Source organism: Lygodium microphyllum, chromosome 7 (assembly GCF_053477565.2).
Source record: "Lygodium microphyllum isolate KBCC chromosome 7, Lygodium_microphyllum_v1.1.10, whole genome shotgun sequence".
NCBI lineage: Eukaryota > Viridiplantae > Streptophyta > Polypodiopsida > Schizaeales > Lygodiaceae > Lygodium > Lygodium microphyllum.
The window spans coordinates 156,718,204-156,739,750 of record NC_141141.1 but is presented as its reverse complement, the minus strand read 5'-3'; the positions used below and the strand labels follow the sequence as shown (position 1 = coordinate 156,739,750).

The following is a 21,547-nucleotide window of genomic DNA, read 5'->3' as shown; positions in this document are numbered from 1 at the left end:
GATGAGGCATCCAATAGCCTGGCTGTAAATTGCAACATCAATCATCTCACTACCATCATGCATAGAAAGCTTCAGCCTTGGCTCCATAAGAGTATTCATAGGTTTACGATCTTGCTCATTAAACCTATGTAGAAGCTTTTCCACATATTGTGACTGTAACATGATGATACCATGCTGATTTTGGGTAAACTGAATTCCCAAATAGTAATGTAAGAGGCCCATATTTGACATAGCAAATGTATTCTTCAATTCAGCCTTGAAATCTGCAATTCTGTCATCTTTAGGTCCAACGAGTAGCATATCATCTACATAAAAATGATGAGCAGCAAATTCCCCCCTTCATTCTTAATGTATAGAGTAGGAGTAGTTGGACTATTCTTGAACCCTTAGCTGTTCAAATAAGCATCTATCTTTGAATACTATGCATATGTAAGTAAGAGAAGGCAATCTGTGGGCTAGCGATGGTAGGTGGACCAAATGTAGCAGAGGAGTGAACCTACACGAACGGGATGATGATAAATGGTGGGCAGCTTGTCTATTTATAGATGTTGAAGGGTGCCCCAAAAATTAGGGTTTTTAGGGGACCATTGAAACTCTCATGAACTGCTCACAAATTTTGCGTTTTTCATTAATTAAGGGCGCTTTGGGTCTATTTAAAGATGCTAGTCAGCTGTAAAGTGTATGCAAAACTCGAAAACGCATAAGTATAAACACAAATAGAAAGAGAAAGAGAACTCTAGAGTGAATGAATCAATGTAGTAAATAAAGGCAAGAGTGTAAAGCGGTGAGTGTCAAAGTGTGCAGCAAAACAGGTGTCAACTGGGGTTGGCGATGGCTATCTGAGTCCAAATGCAGCGGTGGAAGAAGCACGAGCCAATAGGCGGCAGTTGGAAGGACAATCATTAGGTGCTGGAGCAGCAAACAGGGTGGTGGCAGCAATCACAAAGGTTGGACAGCAGGAGAAGGAAGGCTAATAGTGAAGATCTTCATGTGAATGCGAAAAACCTACACAGAAGGGATGAAGATTGAATGGGGACAACGTGTCTATTCATGTAGAAATTACATGGCACAGTGGACAGAATCTGAGCAAGGAGTAGAGAATACACATAAAATATAAGAAGAACAAAGATTGCTTTAATTTCAAACGAACTGATACAAAGATGGTTCTGTCCATCTGTACGCTTTCACTGTGAAGCTTAGATGGCAATTTAGACAGATGATAGGCGAAGAGCTTAAGGGTAGCTGGAATAAGTTTGACTGATTGAAAGGTAGATTGACGATGGTTTTAGAGGGGTCGTCTTTTTATAGCCTGAGAAAGTAGTCTGGTTGGCATATTTGACCATAGATGGCAATTTAGACAGATGATAGGCGAAGAGCTTAAGGGTAGTGGAATAAGTTTTGACTAATTGAAAGGTAGATTGACGATGGTTTTAGAGGGGTCGTCTTTTTATAGCCTGAGAAAGTAGTCTGGTTGGCATATTTGACCATATTATGAACCTTCCCTAGATGGCCAGGGAATATTCCCTTTACCATCGAGTTGAGGGCGCTGTCCTCGGACCCTCATTAGGGACTGTTGGCCCCCCTTGAGACCCTCCAACCAGGGGCCACTTCCGCAGCCCCCAGACCCCAAAATAGGGGCCCTTGATAACTCCCACACCCCACAGCTCAATGCATTGTGCCTTGAGTTGCTACCGTCATAACTACTCTATCTAACCCAAAGGCTAGATCCACAAAGGTTACCTTCTTGCCATCCAGTCACGTAAACCTCATTTGATATACAAGTCAGAATCCACCCAATGTCCATGCTCACACATGGCTTCTCCTCATAATAGAGGCCTTATAACTTAAAGCACCATGGATCATTGGTGGCACCTTATGAGGGTGGGGCATTGAGTATATCTAACAATTTATAGATGTGGATGGATCCTTCTAAATTAGGATTTCAAAGAAACTCTCTTGAATTGCATATCAATTTTGCATTTTTTATAAAATAAGCATGTTTTGGGGGTGTTTAAGGGGCTAATCGGTATGGAATGCATTTCTTAGCTCAAGATTGCACTAAGGAAATATAAGATGTACGACCAAGATTGAAATATAAAGATTCAAATAGAGACATGCAAAACTCAAACCCTAACGCAAAACGCAAAACGCAAAACTTAAAACTCAAACATAGAGAAAAACACAGACAGAAGAAACTGAAATGAATAAATACTATAAATGAATGTAAGAGTGTACACAAGAGTATACAAAATGCCCAAGGATAGAGCAATGGAGTGTTGAAGAGTGATGTCCACCGGAGACAGACCCTAAGTGCTTTGACCACTAGTTGGAGTATGAAAGACAACGAAAACACCAAACACTGATCACTGGAGGGTCAGAAGACTGAGGTGGCAGCTGTGGATGATGCATGAGCAGTGGGTGGCAGCAAAAGGTTGCAAATGCAGCAATTATGTAGTGACCAACAGGATGGAGATGGTCGCTAGTTGCCGCCAGGCGGAGAGAAGGATCAAATGCAGGTCGCACATTGATGCTTGATATAGCGGCAAGGCTACCACCTGCCGCATGGTTGATGGAGTGTTAAATGCAAGCAGGAAGAGACAATTTGTGGGCTAGCAATGACAGATGAACCAAATGCAACAGAGGAGTGAAAACTTGCACCAAAGGTATGAATTTGAATGGTGGGTAGCCTATCTATTTATAGGTGTTGAAGGATGCCCTAAAAATTAGGATTTTGGGGGACTACCGAAACTCTTGAACTGCGCACGCTAGGGTTTGCATTGAGAAAATACAGAGTACATGACCATGACAAAAACACAAAGACACAGATAGTGATGTGAAAAACTTAAACCCTAAATGCAAAACTCAAAAATGCAAAAACACAAACACAAACACAAACAAAGAGAGGAGAACTTTGAAGTGAATGAATCAATGCAGTAAATGAATGTGAGAGTGCACATAATGCTCAAGGGCAAAGCAGCGAGTGTTAGAGGGTAACATCCATCAAAGACGGATCCCAAGTGTTGTAACCACTACTCGGAGTGTGTTGGAGAGTATAGAATACCAAAATGTAGATTGACGGAAGTAGTAGGATGCTTGGCAACAACAGTGGAGATGCATGAGGTGTAGACAATGGCTGAAACTGCCAAACATAGTAAAAGAGGTGTAGACTGGGACTAGCGATGGTTATTTGAGGCCAAATGCAGCAGTGGAAGAAGTGCCAGGTAGTAGGTGGCAGCTGGAAGGGCAGTTGCTAGGGGCTAAAGCAGCAAATGGAGTGGTGGCAGTAGTCACAAAGATTGGACAGCCATGTGGAGGAAAGTTGATGGTGAAGATCTTCACGTGAACACAGAAAACTTGCATAGAAGGGATGAAGAATGAATGGGGATAGCCTATCTATTTATAAAATTAGGGTTTTGGGGAACCATTGAAACTCTCTCAAATTGTGCACCAATTTTGTTATTTTCATTAATTAAGTATGTTTTGGTGCTTTTTAAAGATGCTAATAAGATGTAAAGCATGTTTTAGCTTAACACCCCCTCTTAGGCCCAAAACTAAGTCGAAAAGGGAAGACTTGCAATGCTTACCCCAAGGCGTCCCACCCCAAAGCAATTAGGACATTAGACAAAGGGCGCACAATAACTGGCTAGTGGTCTACCAAGACTATAGAGGTGATGGTTATCTTACCAAGGGAGTCCAAGTAGTCACCCCAAAGAGGACAAGGGATCAAACAAAGGGTGATAGCACATTGGTTGCGGAGTGGCCTAATAGGCCTTACAAAGGCAGAAGAAACCACATTGAACTTTTTTTTGTAAGTTGAATGTTTATTTTACGGGCGGCAGCCGATTTAAGTAATAGTGACCTAGAAGACAAGAATGGGGATGCTACACCCAACACACCACAAAACAGTACAAGCTTTACCATCCACTCGAGGATATTGATGACGAGGGAAAGGTGATGAAGTATCATGGAAAGAAGAATGGTGGTGTATTCCGTTGGTGAAAATAGCTTAAGATTCGTCCATTGGTGCTCTGTACAATGGGATGCATAGTATGCTATATGCTGAAGAATGCTCATGTAGTAGGATAGAAAACACCGCCATGATAGCATCAAGATAGATGTTGCACGAGCCGCTATGGAAGGGAAAGCCTCCATGCTGGTAGAAGAGCAAAACTTGAAGTAGATGGAACCGTGAAAGGAACAGTGCGTAGCTTTTATCTCCAACTCAGGAAGGATTAGTGCAAACATGCATGCTCTACACTGAAATACAAAACCTTGCAAAAGATCAAAAAATGCAAGCATAGACGTGAGTAGTGAGATGCGCCAAAAAGAAAAATTGAAAATAAGGAAAAGCAAAGCTAAGTGCGATGCAACGAGTATGTAAGTATGTAGCAAAAGTTGAAAAAAAGGAAAGGCTTAGTGTGTGGCCACCAACACGTACAACGAGGTGGGGAAGTGTTCTTAGAAGGGGCAGTGGATGCTCTAGGAATGGATGTGTAAAGTGCAATAGAGGAGCCACTAGCAAACTAATCAGCTAATTCTTTAGGAGTAGTGAAAGATACAGGTTGTTGAGGTTGTCTGGGTGCCACATGTGCAGTAGCCACTGGGGCAGATGGTGTAGCAGCGGGAGGTATAGCCCCATTGGACCAGCCATTCAAAGTGGAGGCAGTTGTAGCAATCTACCATGGTTTTCTAGGTGGAAGATCCTGGGCTTTAGTACGTCATCCACATGGCCCAACCTCTAGCAATGTGTGCAAAACCTATTTTTCTTAGGAATTTGTTGCCAAAGATGTCGTGTTTCTTTGGGTTTGTCGAAGGAAGGGGTATCACCTTTGTTTGGTTTGCCTTCACATCTTGAGAATTCTTACTATTGTTGGTTTTTCCTCCCGAAGAAGAGGCAACCAACCCTCGCCCCTCTAAATGAATGTGTGTGGAGGATTTCTTGTAGACTTAATCGTGTAGTCTCACACAATGCAATAATTGACACTTAAAACTCATAGAAGGTCGGCAATTTAGGTAGGGAGATAATGTGCTGGATAGAATGGAAGTATTTGTCAGGCAACTTGTTCAAGAAGAATGTAACTTGATCATCGTCTGACTTTAGGGAGCCAGTAGTGGCAAACTCAGCAAGTAACCCTTGATATTTGGCCAATGTTACTTTCAGATCATCCCCTTCCTTAATGTAAAACTCTTGAAGCTCAAAGTCGAGATTGATACGTGGAGCGCGATCTTGTGCTGCATAGCGGTCAATGAGATGACTCCAATGCTCAAATGTGAGGGGAAAATGTTGTAACTGAGAGTGAAATTTAAGAAGCAACCCTTGCATTAACTCAACATTGGCCGTGGCATTGGGAGCTCCCCATTGATGGATGTGATCGGGATGAGTAGGCTGGACGAACCGTACATGTCCAACTGGATTGGACGGATCATACTATATGGATGCCTCCATAGACGTGTCTGCAGACGGAATGCAACCCTACTTGAGCGAGTGGCACCAATTGATGATGATGAGACAGACCCTGCATGCTTGGCTTTGATACCAAATGTGAGAAATAGCTGTCTAGGGAGGAAAGGGAAATGAGAGATAATAGATAGTAGAAAATGTGAGCTGAAGAGTGCATTAGCTTAGGAGTAAAACAGCACCATGAAAGTACGAAGTGCAACTAAGTTTAAAGGTTGTCCTAATTGACCTCCCATACCCTAACTAGAGTTTGATTAACTCACCTCTAGAGCCTAGTTTCACCACATTTAAAGTCCTAAGACACATCACACTTTGACACTTTAATAAGTGTCCACACCACACAAACTACATTGGGCATGGTCCAGAATTGGCAAATTCTAATAGGTGGCAGTGAGATAGGCTGGGTTGATGCTGCCCAGATAACCAGACGAGGGTCAGTGTTGGAGCCTACACTGGTTGTGAGCCAGTCCACATCTCATTGGAACTTGTGGGGCAAGAGGTGAAGCAAAGTTGGCTGCAAATGAGGGTACAATGACTGCTGGTGGCCGATGGAATATAGGACCAGAGCCACTACATTGGCCTGTGTTGACCAGTATATGATGGGCCATAGGCAGGCAGGGAGATGCTGTGTCATGAGTAATTACAACAGATGTAGCCTAGATGATGCTAGCTGTTGTCACAAGCATAGGGGATAGTGCCGATGACATAGAAGTAGCCATCACAGATTAGCATTGCGTGCTTGTGACGGGACTAGGGATCATAGATAGTATGCTCAGTTGAATGTTGGGGCTGTGAAGGAGCAAACTCAAATTGGCAAATGTTGGAAGGATGGGCTTCACAGGCTCTTAAGAAAGAAGGCATGATGCCATGTTGGAATGAGAGAGGAAGAGAAGGGGCGAGGGGGCAGGAATATATATATATATATATATATATATGATTGATTGAATGGGTATAATCTTTGATTATTCATTAGGTTTATATATGCAACTGCTTTTATCATTTTAGGTGTCCATCTAACTAACACATCTCAACACCCATGTTGAAGCACAACCAAAGCATATATTTATGTGATTGTGCTTTCTGTAAGCTATATTGCCAGGAACTTAGGAAGCACGACCTGGAGAGTCAATATTAAACCATGCTTCAGAACTGAAATAGTAGGATGACTAAATAATCATTTGAAAGCTCTTCATCATAACATCAGATGGTATATGCTTATGTTTGCAATTTCGTTTTTCTACACCTTAGCATTACAAGTATCCTAATGGAATGGTATATATCTCATTATGATCTGTTGAAATGCCAATTGTTTTTACTAGAAATTAGCTGACCTTCAGATATTTGGAGGGTAATGAGTGCATCACTTTATGTTTATTGTAAGCATTTGAGCAGCACTTCAACATATACGTATGGCTATGGCAAATACAGCTAACAATCCTTGGTAAGGCCGAAATGAGGAGAATTATATCAATACCGAGTCATGACACAGCTGCTTTTATTATACGAAGCTTATAGATGTGTTATGTTTGCTTAGAATCTGAATACTTTCAGGAATATCAGTGTGTGCTGAGTGCATGTTTGTGAATGCAAGATACTTCAGGGCAGGTCGGAAATTTTGTAGTTCTAGGTTTGTGGTAACTTTCAGACTGAGTGAGTTACAAAACCATGCAGCTGCTGCAGCATCTCTATGCGTTCGTGAAAAGGGAGCCATTCCAAGCATGCCTGAGAGAAAGGCAGTGTTGGACTTGCTACAAGAAGTCAGAAATCCTTGATTCAAGGACAATGGTGCTGCACGGACACAAAGCATGTTGACCCAGTGAAAAGCAGTATGTTTGAGCAACAAAAAGAAAGCCAGTTAAGAAGCCTTTTTCGAAGGATGGATGATATTGATGCATTTGTCGTGCCTCAAATTATTGCGTAAGCATAGATTGATGCTATTAGATCATCTCCAGCTTGCTGTCCTCTACGAAGAACAATAATCTGCAGTGTCCAATGTTTGGGGCAGGAATGGTGGTGGCAGACTCAACTGTTCAGTTTTAGTTAATCCCTGTAAAAGCATTGTTCAGCTGGCCGTAGATGTCCTGGCAGTGGACAAGGAAGCAGGTCCTTGACAGATCAGGTGCAAAAGTTTTAGTTATTTTTAATGTTCACCCTGTGGCCAATTGGTATACACATTTTGTATTTGCACTCACATTATTAAGGTGTTTTTGTTGAGTGGACATGGGAGTTGGATACGATTTTTCTCAATTTTATTCTCTCCATCTCGTGCCACTTGATTACCGGTTGAATCATTTTCTACTGAGTTTATGCTAGAAAGTATCATGATGATGTCCGATGCTCATGCTCTGCCCTCCCATGGAGCACCCTAAAATCCCTACCTCTCTCATAAAGTTGTAGCCAAAGCTAGAACACTCCTAATGTTTTGCTACATCAGACAGTGACATATGATTTATCATTTGGAGAGCCTCCTTGTGCATGATATTCATGTCAACTTTCTGAAAAGTAATTTTCTGTTCTGTTGAAGTAAGACTTTCAAGCTATACTCAAAAAATGTTGCACAACGAGCAATATTTAACCTTGAGACTTGTAACTTGTTGGTATAAGCATGTTTTATATCATCTATTAGGGGAGTTTAGAGGTCGTGAAAAAATCACCTTCTAGGATGTAAAGAGAATGCTTTGGGCCAATGAGAGCAAAGCCTCTCCTTTATAATTCGTATTTTTTATAAATTACAAAATAATTTGGATTGTTTTTAAATATATTTATTTTTACTTATTTTTATCTAAATATTTATATTTTAACTCATATAATTGTGGTAATGACACTCTTTCAAACTTTTCTTGTTTTGTTTATTCTCCTCTCTTAGCGATTAATACAAAGATACAACCTTTGACAAGACATCCAAGCTTTCGAGTTACATTAATATTAGTGCTTAATTTATTTTAAAATAATGAAAAATAAATTCCTATTACTATTAGTAGAGGTAGCTAGATCACCATGCAACATGCAAGATTAGTCCATATTGCATTAATGATATTTCTAATTGCATGATAATCATGACCGAATCTAAATTCAAATCATAGAAGAACTAAGTGGTTTAAACTTTCTTGTGGTGGTTTTTATTTTCATCCCTCTCTTTTAGCTACAAATACAAAAATTTGATCTTTAACAAAATACTTATGCTTTCAAATTACATTCATATAAGTGTATATTTTATTTTAAAAAGATGGAAAATGGATTCTTATTATTATTAGTAGAGGTAGTTAAATCACCTTACAATAGGCAAGATACTAAAAAAGCAAAGGAGCTTAGAGAGCTAAAGACCTTGTTCATAAGAGAAAGCAAAGACAGGTTGCAGGTTTTGCATTATCTATTGATTTTCCCCTTCATTTTCACTGTATCACTAGGAGACAGATATACCTTTCTCTTTCTCTCCTACACACTAACCCTTTTATAGATTGACGCTTTGGTGCTATGACTTCTCCATAAGCAGATGGATAGACCATTGGATGCTCCTCTTCTAGCATCATCGGAACCCCCACTGATATTTGTTGCCATGGATCTTTGCTTCCTACCTTGTTGGAGTGTATGCAGATGTCTACCCTTAGGCACTTGTTGTGCCACCTCTCCCTTTTGGGCCACAAAGCCTATTCTGTACCAGCTTTCAGATTTTTATGCTCAAGGCTCATTCATCTTTGCATAGAGGGATAGAACAAGACAACTTCAAACTTAAGAGTAAGCAAGAGCAATGTAAAAGAGATACTAGTACAAAACGTATTTTTGCATAGTTGATTTTTACTAGTGGATCAAATAGGAGAGTAAAGAGTATATACTATAAGGAGAGTAAAGAGTATATTTACTAGCGAATCAAATAGGAGAGTAAAGAGTATATACTATAAGGATATTAGAGCAAATCTCTTTTTACTTTTAATATAATTGCAAGCATAAATATTGAATCAAAGTTTTCTTTGCTTTCATCATCATTAAACACATTAATCTCTTGTGAATCTCCTTTTTGCCTTTGATATTCTTCTCTCAAGTAACTTAACATTGTTGGTGATTATATTTTTCAATGCCTTTACTCTCAGACACCATTTATGCTCATTATTGTAATAATCCCTATAAAATTGTATACATTTGAATGGAAACAATGTTAGTTCATCTTTATTTTGCAATGGTCTAACTTTTCAGTATAACTTTACCTATAAAATAACTTGCTTTAATGTTACATGTGTAAATTTATCATCGTCAAGAAAAATAAAATAAATAATTATTCTAGCATTTGTAATTACTCTCTAGCCACATGAATAGTTATCATCTTAATGAGGAGTCTAAAATAAAATAAATTAAAAAACCAAATAGTTCAAGTTATGGTAGTTTGTATCATCAACTATCTTAAGATCTTTTGATCAAGAACTTACAATAACAAGTATATCTCCATCTTGATAAGATGATCAAGAGACATTTGAGGCATTTTTTCAAGAAAGTCATTTCGTTCCTTCGATCCTTAAGGATCTCAATGCACTCTAAGGACTATGTACTCCTTCCAGTTGCCTATTTGATTAGGTAGAAATCAACTCACTAAAAGACATTTTGGATTACTATTTGGAAGAAATGTTGGAAGCTCATTTTCTAGTGATTTAAGTTTCTTTACTTCTTTTTCATTTAGTTTGTTCATCTTTTTCTCTCTCTCCTTCTTTACTTGCTCTTCTACAATCTTTTCTACTTTTTATATTGCTCTTGTATCTCTTTCATGTGTAGTATCCTCAATTTTAATGGTGGCTTCTTGCTTTGGCTTGTTGTATTGTGGCACATTAAGCATATTGTATGCTTTTTAATCTATTAAAGGGACTAGTTCAAAAAAATTTAAAAACCTATATGTCAACCTTGTTAAATTGACAATATCCTTATGCATGGGAATGAATCTATATGCCTAAGCAACACTAATATAGGCCTCTTAAAAGAACTCAATAAAAAAATCCTCTATATTCTCTTGGATGTAATCAAGAGATGTCCTTATCCACCTAATGTTATTCAGGTTATGTTTATCACAAAATTCCCTATAGAGTCCCTGAAATGGGAGCTTTGGAATTGGAAGGTTGAGAACTTTCATTGAATTTCTTATTTCCCTTAGACATCTCACATCCTAAGAAAATTTTCTCATGAGTGGCTTATAAAGTTTGGCTATCTTAGAAGCTTGATTAATATTTTATGATAGTTGCTTGCAAATATATTTCTCCTTCTTGGCACTTTACTTTTTCTTGTCATGTTGAAAGCATTGCAAAACTAGAGGAAAATGTGAATTTTATAACCATATAATAATTTTATTGTGAAAAGCAACTTTGACATATGAGACATGAACTATGCAATAGAAGTTATGTTAATCTAACCATAAAATTGTGTTTCAAATAACAAATTTAGGTTTAGATTGTTTTTTCAATTTAATAGACACGCCAATTCATGTAATACAAATACTAAATCAATGCTATACAAGCGACATATTGCATTTCATAACACAATGTATTAAAACTTTTGAGAATAACAAGCTCTACATTGGATTTCAAGCCTCTACAACAAGAGCATAGCTCAAGGATGCAATTCAACATAATGATAAATGCCTTTATCAAGAATCAAAGCTATCAAAGTTGTGCGACCTTACGAAATTGCGACGGGTTTGTGCTATAGATATATGGATACTAGGTGATGAATGGAGCTACCTTGAAGGTTCAAGGAGAATCACATTTGAAAAAGAAACTCCCCTTACATAGAAGTTGCCAGAAAGAGGGTCTAATAGTCCTTCAGCTTTTTAAAAATGCACAATTTTTTAGGCACAAAACTTTTATAAATCCTCCTTTTCCCAACTATTTGTACCAAACAATCAAATCACACAACCTATTGCAAGTATTCAAGTGCTTCGATCTCCTGGAAAAGTCTATCTCTTAGCTCCTCTCAAATGTTTTTGTTTACATTTTTCAAATTCTATAAAGCATATGTTATTAATTTGCTAGATAGTTTGTGATAAATCCTTGTATGTTGGTTTGAAAGTAGTGTAATTTTATTGCATGGGGTTTTCAACCAAAGAAAAAATTTAAGGGATATCTAAGATTTAATATTTCTAAAAGTTCTTTTACATCCAAGTCATTTTTATGTTGTTTTTTGGAATGCAAATTTTTACTGTGACCATTGAATATTGTACAGTGGCTTTTCACATCTCTAACAATAAGGATCTTGCATTTTTTAGAAGACATGATCTTTTTTTCCTTCCTATTGTACAAAATGTGATTTTAGTGTTTGAAAATTTTTGCATAACCATGGATTTAACATTTAATAAGATAGAAGATAAATGTTGTATTTTGTTCCATTTATTACAACAAAGAATAACATTGATAGTATTATTTATGATCAAAATGCAAAAAAGAAGGTTGTCTTTGGAAGGGATGGAGCTAGAAACCATCAAAGGGACAAGTGATAACAAGTTATTTGACTTTTTTCACAAAACAAGCAATTCCTCTAAGTTCAAGTATGTTTGGTCAATGTTGAATGTTCCCTTCAATCTCAAAGACCTTCTTAAGAATCTTGTTAATAAGCTTCAAGTTTATAAAGAAGTTTATATCAAGCATACAAAGAGCTTTGTAGTCAACAATTGTGTGCATTACAATGAGATTATTCAAGCAACTAATGCTCCCAAGTCTCATTCTTGTTACTAGGTGGAATCTTATTGATGAAGAGCTTGAGAAAGACTAGATAACTACCCTAAGCATAAGGAGCAACCCCAGTGTCTTCTTATTGAGAATGATTTAGACATACAAATAGATTTCTAGTTGACAATTGTGCGCATTACAATGCGATTATTCAAGTAACTAATGCTCCCAATTCTTATTCTTGTTACAAGGTGGAATCTTATTAATAAAGAGCTCAATAATTACCAAATAACTACCCTTAACATAAGGAGCAACCCCAGTGTCTTCTTATGGAGAAGGATTTAGACTTTATTATGTTCCTTCAATATATCATCTTTAGAAGTACAAGAGAAAAAAAGAAGAAAAAGTTGCATGTCTAGATGTAGAGTTTGAAGACTCATTTCTAGGATTCTTGGATCTCAGCCTTTAATAAAGTAGCAGAGAAGCTAATCTTGATAGAGAAACAAGAAGCCAAAAGGGTGTTTGGCTATATGCATGGTTACATTGGATCAAGAGTAAGATTCTTTGGAGTTTTATGATCCTACTTACTCTCTCATGCACAACCCTTATTGCTTTAAGGACATGATGCATGTAGTCAATGGCTATCTCTCACCTAGTTGACTCACATGCAAACCTTACAATGAATCTAATCTACTACTTGCCAATAGAATGACTTGAAGCTTGGGTGCAAAGAGTGTACTTACCAATTTACCTTGTTGTAGCCATGATATCTCCACACACACACACACACACACACACACACACACACACACACACACACACACACACACACACACACACACACACACACACACACACACACACACACACACAAGCATGACAAGATAGCCAATAACAAGGAGTTCACAAGTTTGCACACACATGAATAGCTTGTTCCATTCTTTTTCATCATTTTTATACATAGATTTTAGGGTTTCCATCCTTCTTAGGAATCCAACATACTCTTGTGGATTAGACTCTGCAATGCATATACACATTTAAAGATTTAATTGGGACTCATCTCCAAACCAAAATCATTACAATTTGTAGGAGGCTGAGCCGGATCTTAATTTCACACCAAATACGATATCTTTCAAAAAAAGTACTTACTATTATTTTCCTTGGATAACATTGTAAAACTATATTTCTCATTTTTCAAATCCTTGTTTCATTCCGTCACTTTGCTCAAGAATGGGGTTAACATTTCCCCCTTCTTAGATGTTTGCTAGTCCCATAGCATGTTGTGGTGTAGAACTTCATGTGAGGGATGGTCATGGAGAGATGGTTATTCTAGGGAAGCAATAGTCATTCCTGATGGTCCCGTAAGGTTGTTCTTGTAACTCTAGTGATTCTACTTGAGGTGAAAGATGTTTCCATGGATGCAAGGTCGTTGTAGAGGATATATGATTATTGATATCATTAGGCGCTCTTCAATCTTCAACACACTTGCAATCGGAGTGCTCTCTCTAGGTGTGTGTCTACCTTATTGTGTAGTGCGAGTGTGAGTGCAAGTGTAATTGTAAGATGGGTTGAGTTCCCATGAAAGCTTGATACATTGTCCCACACTTGAGTATCTAGTTTTAGTGTTATGGTTTCATTGTGCAATGCAAGTCTCACGGTGACAAGTCATCCGAGTAAGCATAGGGTAGCTTGCCATTGATGTGCCCTAAGATTGTTATGTGGGGGAAAGGGCCAAGGGATTAGGAGTAGAGCTAATTGACCGATGCCACCAAACATGCCTAACTCAAGGACCCCTAAGTGCAGTGATCATACGATGCGTATATCTATGTTGGAGATTTTGCTCTTTTTTCTTTTTTCTTCTCTTTTTGTTGGTTTGTGGTGATTTTATTCTCCAAAGAATAACTACAAGATGAAACTAAGATAACCCTTGATAAGCATGCAGTATTTCATAGCTTCTCTTAACTTAATGGAGGACTCCAAGTAGAATACATGGGTACAAAAGGTGAACCAACTATCCATCATGTCTTTTAGAAACACCACATAATAAGATAGGAGTGCAACACATAGGTGCAATCAAATCATGGATACCCTATCTATACTTGCATTGATGTCAAAAACAATGGTGGCAACCCATATTTGTATGGCATTGACACTTGCTCCAACAATCTAACCAAAAGTTGAAGGTAGTTACAAATGATGATGAAGGCAAGGTCAAGATAGTTGGCAAAGTTCCTAAGGAACCTATTAAAAGAAGGACGAAGTTCCATACTTGGAATGACTTATCACCTGTAAAGGTGTTGATGTTGGGCCTCTTGGGGAAGTTAGGGTCATGGCATCGTTGATCATAGATCTTATGTTTCCAAGGATAAGGAAAATAAAGTGCATTAGATATTTTGTGGCTCCCTCCATAAGCAAGACACTAACCTTGCAATCATATGACTCTAAGACAACATATCACCATTCTAGCTAAAGCCTCCAAGCTTCTCATGTCTTTAGGGTCTTGTGTTCACTTTGAGGCTTGTCTTTTTGAAGTTGAAAAGCTTCCCAACAAGCATGTTCATCATGTTGCTCTTTCAATTTCTTGGTAATGCTCTTCCCTACTTTGATGAATGCCTACATTGTGCTAAGGAGTAGAGCCTTTCAAATTTCCTTTTCTTTAGAAACCTTGAAACCAAAGATGATAGCATCTCCTCTTTGCTCTTGGCATCTCTTCATTGGTTCTTCCAAACCTCCTATTGCACTCCACATGCTTGGTAGTCAAGAGGAATGTTGAATACCTTCTAGGTAGGGGCTTGTAATGCACTCAACAATTTTATGCGGTGCTCTTGTATCTTTGGTATCATCTCCACCACTGGTTGTGAACCTTGAGGCATGTCACTAGTGCTCTCCCTTGGCTCCTCAAATTATTTTAGTTCCACATAGTCTAACATGGAGGACATGATATCGGGTGGCTATGCGGGTATGCATTGTTCTAGCTCTAAAGTCTCTGATTCTCTGAGCCCTACAACTTTCCACTCCTAATCCCGTAGCATGTACCCTTCAAATGACATATAAGAACATATCTTGTTGGTACTAGGATTGAAAGGTTAGGTACTTGGCCCAAAATTAGATTGGTTAGGGATACATTGGCCAAGCTTAACTATGTCTTCAATTCACCTACATCTTCATGTTGGAGGTAGAAACTATTTGTATTGCATTTTTATAGATCTCATGTTATTGTGTAATAATGTACTTTTAGATGTTTTCATGCACCTAAACTGAATTTCTCTATATAGTGAGGTTGCTAGTTCATTGGTCAGCTTTATTGATATTGACATTCTTCTCACTTTATCTTCAATCTAAGATGGCTCTAGTCAAACTTGCATCGATGATCTATTGTTGCAGACTGGTGCAAGCCACTTTGAGTTATTCAAAGGCCTCTTGGTTCTTCTAGATTTCTTTTCCATGGAGGGTTGTTTTGGTCCTCTCGTCAATGATAGTGAGGTTCTACTATCATGGGTCCTATCTCTTTCACGGCTCCTATTTTGCCTAATTGTTTTATCCCTTTGGAGTTCTTTGCGCATAGCAACTCTAGCATGCCTACATTTAATTCTACACTAAGCACGAGATTGTGCTTCTATGGGCCCAAGGTGGACTCAACAAAGCACTGCTTGTTGCCTCATGAGGTAGTTGTGACCTCCTTTGTGGCCTTTACCTTTTTGAGCTCAATGATTTAGTCTGTAGGTTTTGTATTTAAGTCACCAACTACTATTGCTAGAGAACTTGTCAACACTTTGTGAGCTCTCAATTGCCTTTCTCTTTCCTTTACTAGAGCTACCTTCACCTTTCTCTATCATGAGTGACTCTACTTGTTGCAAAAGGTTTGACTCGACTGTTGCATGAGAGTTTATTTGACATATTCTATGTAATTCCTCACCATGGCTTCTTCTTAGATTTTCTTTAAGCAACATGAATTGATTCCCATTCTTGGGGGGTATCTCCTTTATCAAAGTTTGAGGTAAATGAACTTCCCTTGCTCTCTTCCCTACTCCTCTCTTCTTCTTCTTGACTGATTGTTTCGTTGTGCTACATGTTTGGTTTCTTTTCTCTTGTTTTTTTTTGCTCATTTTCCTTCTTCCTAGTTTGTTCCCTAAACTCTCTTGAGTGTGATTGTTCTTGTGTTTTTCTCATGGAGAGGCCACTTTGCTTGATGGTGCTCCAATGGAGAGCCCTTGATGACCACTCTAGTAAGTACACTCATTGAAGCTTATGACTATTCCTTTCAACTCAATGGAGCTCGCATTAGGAGCCTAAGTGAGCATTTTCTTGGCCTTGATTATGGTCTTGTGAACTTCCTCTTTCCAAAGGTAATTCAAATTGTGTCATGATCTCCCCTTATAAGTATGTCTTCATGAGGTGTCTTCTTGGGATCCTTATTATGGGAGAGTTTGGCTTGTTACTGTTAATAGGAAATGTAGAAGGCTACAATTAAAGGCAAAGTCAAAGAATTCAGAGCATAAATCATGAAATTATTTTTGTGAATATTATTTTTAGAGGGCTTCATCACATTCTTATTATCATATTGTACCATTTTGTGATAGCTAGGCTAACTGTACATGTGTACATTGTGCTAATTTTTGCAATTGTATTGGTTGCACTTGTAATTATTGTGTGGGTTGCCCACATGATTATGTAATTGCAATAGTCTAGATTAGGTCCACTTAGTTTAAAGTACAAGCATACCATAAGGAATGACTAGTCAAGATCCCACAAAGTGGATAGGATACCCAAAAGAGGGTGTTAACCCTAATTCACAATGATGAAAACCCTAAAACATAAAATAAGTGTAAACCCTAAAACAAAAATGAAGCTATGTCACCCTAGAGAAGGGACTAACCCTAACCCTAATTTTGGTCTATATAGGGATGGGAGGTCTCATTCATATTTACCCTTTTGGTACATCCATGTTACAAAATCTTTGTCACTCTAAGTAGCCATTTACTTCTTCTATTCTATCATCTCGTCTCCGTTATTGAGAGAGGAAGAGAAAAAGTGAGATATCTCAATCATATTTACCCTTTTGGTGCATCCATGTTATGAAAGCTTTGTCACTCATAGTAACCATTTACTTCTTCTATTCTATCATCTTGTCTCCATTGTTGAGCATGAGGAAGAGAGAAAGTGAGAGATGTGCTGATTGAGGGACAAAGAAAAAGTAAAACTCTACACCTTCTTCTTTCCATCCATGCTAAGAGGGTCGAGTTTGGATTTATGTGTGAGGTTGTGAGATTGCAAGAGAGTGAGGAATTTGGCAAGATGAAGCTCTTTTGCATCTTCTTTCTCTCCATCTTATTCTCTCCATATGTGTGAGGTTGTGGATGAAAAGGAGCAACTGCATTGAATTGTGTTGCTTGGGCCATGTAATCACCTTTGAGTTGTTAAGCTTTTAGACTACAATGTAAGAAGGTAAGATAGGTGAGTCCATTACACCTTGAAGCTAGTCTTGTATTCTTGCTTCCTTGGGTTGGACAGAAGGATGCAGAGTCAGTGAGTATAGAGTATTGAGAAGATAAGTTGAGAGATTGTCGCCAAAGTGAGTTACAGAGTTTGAAAGTGATGCCAGGAGGCATATTCCACAGTGAATTCTGTGAGGTTTTTCGGTGGATTCCGTAAAACTATATTTATTTGTCGAGGCTTATACACAAGGTGGATTCCTTGTGCGAGAAGTTGACGGGATGACTATCCTTTTGTCATATTAATTTAATGTGCACGTGGGTGATTCTACAAAACACATATTAAATTAATGGATGTTTATGAGTTTAGAGTGCACTCGAATTAAATTAAGGTTAGGATAGAGTTCCAACCTATTTAATTATTTTGTAGCTAAAAATTGCTAGGTATTCACTTTTGTGGATTTTATTTTATTATTTTTAACAATTGTGAATGCTTCAATTGATGTGTAAAGTAGGCAACGATGGCATTGGGAAGCATCGGGCGATGGCATGTATTCAGATTACCTAGAAGAATTATTATTTTTGATGGATGTGCGTCTTATCACTAAATGCGTGGCATTAATATTTATTTAGGCGTGCTTATTTATTAAAGCACTTGACAAACATTTATTATTTTTGTATGTGCGTAGGCACTTGGTTTAATATTTCATTATTGGACATTGTATTTGGGCACAACTTGATTTTTGGATGCCCAAACGCTTTACTCTTCATTTGGGCAAAAGTGAACACAAAAGTTGCTCCTGCCCCTTTGCACACTCTGCTGATGCTCCTGCCTGCTCTTGTATCCTCTTGTTTTGCTCATGCTTGCTACCCCTGAGTGCAAGCGAGAGTGAGAGTGAGAGGAGGAGGTGGTGGAAAGAGACCTCCTTTCTCTTTGCCCGAAATCATGTGAGAGATTAATGACCACTTATGTTTCTCTCTGCCCCCAATCATGTGAGAGATTAATGACCACTTATGTTTCTCTCTACCCCTGATCATATGAGCAATTAATGGCACTTTGGTTTGGTTTGGGAGCTAGATTCGGGAGCTCCCTGGTGCTTCAACACCTTCTCGAATTTGTAGCTCAAATAATAATGTGGTATAGATGTGTGAATTGCCTTCCCTTATTCTATTTGTCACTAAAACAATAAAGAATAAAGTGACAGTACTGGGTACCTATTGCTTACAATGTTCATGTGTGTGGGCTTGTATATAATAAATGTAGGCGGCTAGGTGCATGTGGCATGTAACCCCTAATAACCTTCCTCTTAAAGGCAAATGTTCCTTAGTCAAGAGTAAAAGAAAAAAGAGAAAAGTGTAACATGTATATATAGTACAATAGGATGGGAAAAGATGTCATCTCATCCTACGCCCATCAAACTCTTAAGAATGGCATATTATTTCACTGGGAGACTTTTAATGAGCAGATTTATAATATTCGTATCTATAGATATCTTGACAAGCTCAATGAAATTGTCCTCTACCACCTTCCTGATGATGTGATAGTGCACCTCAATGTGCTTTGTCTTCATATGGAAGATTAGATTATGAGCCAACTAAATGGCGCTCATCGAATCCAAATGCAATGTACGAGTCATAGTCATACCAAGATATGCAAGCAGCCTAACCACGGGGCCTCCTAGCAAGGCTACCATAGCAAATGCATATATCTATTGTGCATTTCACATATTCCAGGATACCCTTCATGATATCCCAATGTTAGTTGTGCCTTGTGTAGCCATATAGCATGCTGCAACTCCCACTATAAATGCTATGTCAAGACAAGTGGCTAGCATGGCATACATCAAATTGCCCACTATGGATGTATACAAAACCTTGGACATCTTAGCCCTCTCGTCCTCTGGTTGTGAACAATTGGCCTAACTAACCTTCACACGAGAAGGTAAAGGACATCCAATATGCTTACCATCTTGTATATGGAATTGCTCAAGTACTCTATGAATATACTCCTTCTGGGACAAGCAGAGAAGCCCCTTAGAGAGATTGCGTGTAATGCACATAGCAAGAATGTGTGAGGCATTTCCTGTATCCTTCATCTCAAAGCCCTTCTTAAATTGAGTCTTTAAAGCATTCAACTTAGCATGAGTACTTACAACTATAAGCATATAATCAACATAAAGCACCAAGATAATAAGGCTACCATAAAAGTATCAAACTTATGGTACCAATCCCTAAGTGTTTTCTTAAGCCCATAAAGACTCTTCTTCAATTTGCGTACTAGGTGTTCTTGCCTTTCTTGGCAAAGCCCTTAGACATTGTATATAAATCTCATCATGTAAGTCGCCATATAAGAAAGGTGTCTTAATATCCATTTGATAAAGATCTAAATTCAACCAAGCAACCAATGCCAAGACCAAGCATAGGGTAGTCATCTTGACTATAGGAGAAAAGACTTTATCAAAGTCAACACCATGCTTTTGCTTAAAACTTTTTGCAGGGGTACTCTTCAACTTGTCCACCTACTTACATATTAATGCATGTTTCCCATGAGATAAGGAAATTAAGTTCCACGTATGATTCTTCTATATGAAATTTTACTTAAACTGCAAAGCCCTCTCCAAAGAATGAGAATCACATCCATGCATAACCTCCTCATAGGTAAGTGGCTCATTAGAGTTTATTAGCATGATATTATCCATTAAGGACTCATTGCGATTAGGAGAACGTAAAGCTATAAGAGAGCACCTCAAAGCTAGCTATGGGGATTGTACGATATGTCCTCTCTATTTAACATCATTGTCATGCACAATGTGTGGATCATCCGCCACTAGATCATCAACAAATATAGCAAGCTATCTCACTAGGGCTAGTTGTACGATAACATGAGGCTTCTCCCAAAAGATCACCTTGCGTACCTCAATCACCTATTCTAGTCTCATATAAATCATGTGTGTGCTCTTTCTTTTTTCACCTCTCTCCCCTCCTGCATGTTTTCATGGTATTAGAGCCATCTCATGGTTGTGCGAGCTCAATTGAAGGCTGAGGTGAAGGCATTGGATCATGAAAGTAAGCAAGCAAGCAACAGATAAGAGCCTCTTCCACATTGTTTGATTTGCCTTGGGTTATAACCATAGGAGGATCTTCAGGCTGACAATGTTGTAGTTTTCGATTATAATGAAACTTGGTGAGTAGGAAGAACAGTTCATATACTACAAATATGGCCGTTAGGGCTTTCTTGTTGTGATTTTTGGCATCTGAGGTCATTTAGGCCTTTGTTCTAGACTACAAGTGGTCTCGATAATAGTTTTTGGGTATAGTGCAGTTTCATTTGTATTGGTCATTTATAGTGCATAGGTTACAATTTTTGAATCTATAAGGTTTTTGGTATTTGTTGGATTACAGACACAGAAGGCATTTGCATCCAAATTGCAAATTGTAGTTCTTATCTTGCAATCAATGAAAAAGGCCACGTGTTTAGTTGTGGTGGACCTTGTATCAGCTTGCTTATAGATTGCAGTTTTTTGTCACAAGTTATTGTTTTGTCAAAATGTTTGACAACTTCAACTAGATTGTTAGCAAAAAGCTTAAAAATAATTATTATTTTGCATGGAAGTTCAGGATGACAAATTTCTTAAAGGACAAAGGTATTTGGAATTACATTGAGGAAGACATGGCAGTAGCACCTAAAGATCACGTATCCAACAATAGAAATAATGATGACAAAAGTGAATAATTGTTTATTATGCAACACTTTATGAATACTATGATTGATGATGGTTCATCAAAGAATGATGTATGATGTATAGACTTAGGTGCCTCTAACCACATGACTTCTCATGGAGAGTGGTTTAGAGAGATGCACAATATCGAGTCTCCAAGCTATGTGGAGATAGGAGATGATACAGCTCACCCCATTACGCATATTGGAAATGTTCCTTAGGATAGTAAAACTCAGTACTTGGATGATGTATTGTATGTACCAAATATTACCAAAAACTTGGTTTTTGTTGGTCAAA

At 38.2% G+C, this 21,547-nt stretch overlaps 1 protein-coding gene across 2 annotated transcripts in view; it reads left to right on the top strand.

The window, feature by feature from the left end:
* Nucleotides 1-7,944, top strand: part of LOC148034127 (pfkB-like carbohydrate kinase family protein) — a 33,406-nt gene extending 25,462 nt beyond the window's left edge. For both annotated transcript variants that reach the window (XM_087682153.1, XM_087682152.1), the window contains one exon: nt 7,130-7,944. In XM_087682153.1, the coding sequence (XP_087538279.1) occupies nt 7,130-7,230 (101 nt within the window). In that variant the 3' untranslated portion in view covers nt 7,231-7,944. The remainder of the gene's footprint in view (nt 1-7,129) is intronic.
* The last annotated feature ends 13,603 nt before the right edge of the window (nt 7,945-21,547 follow it).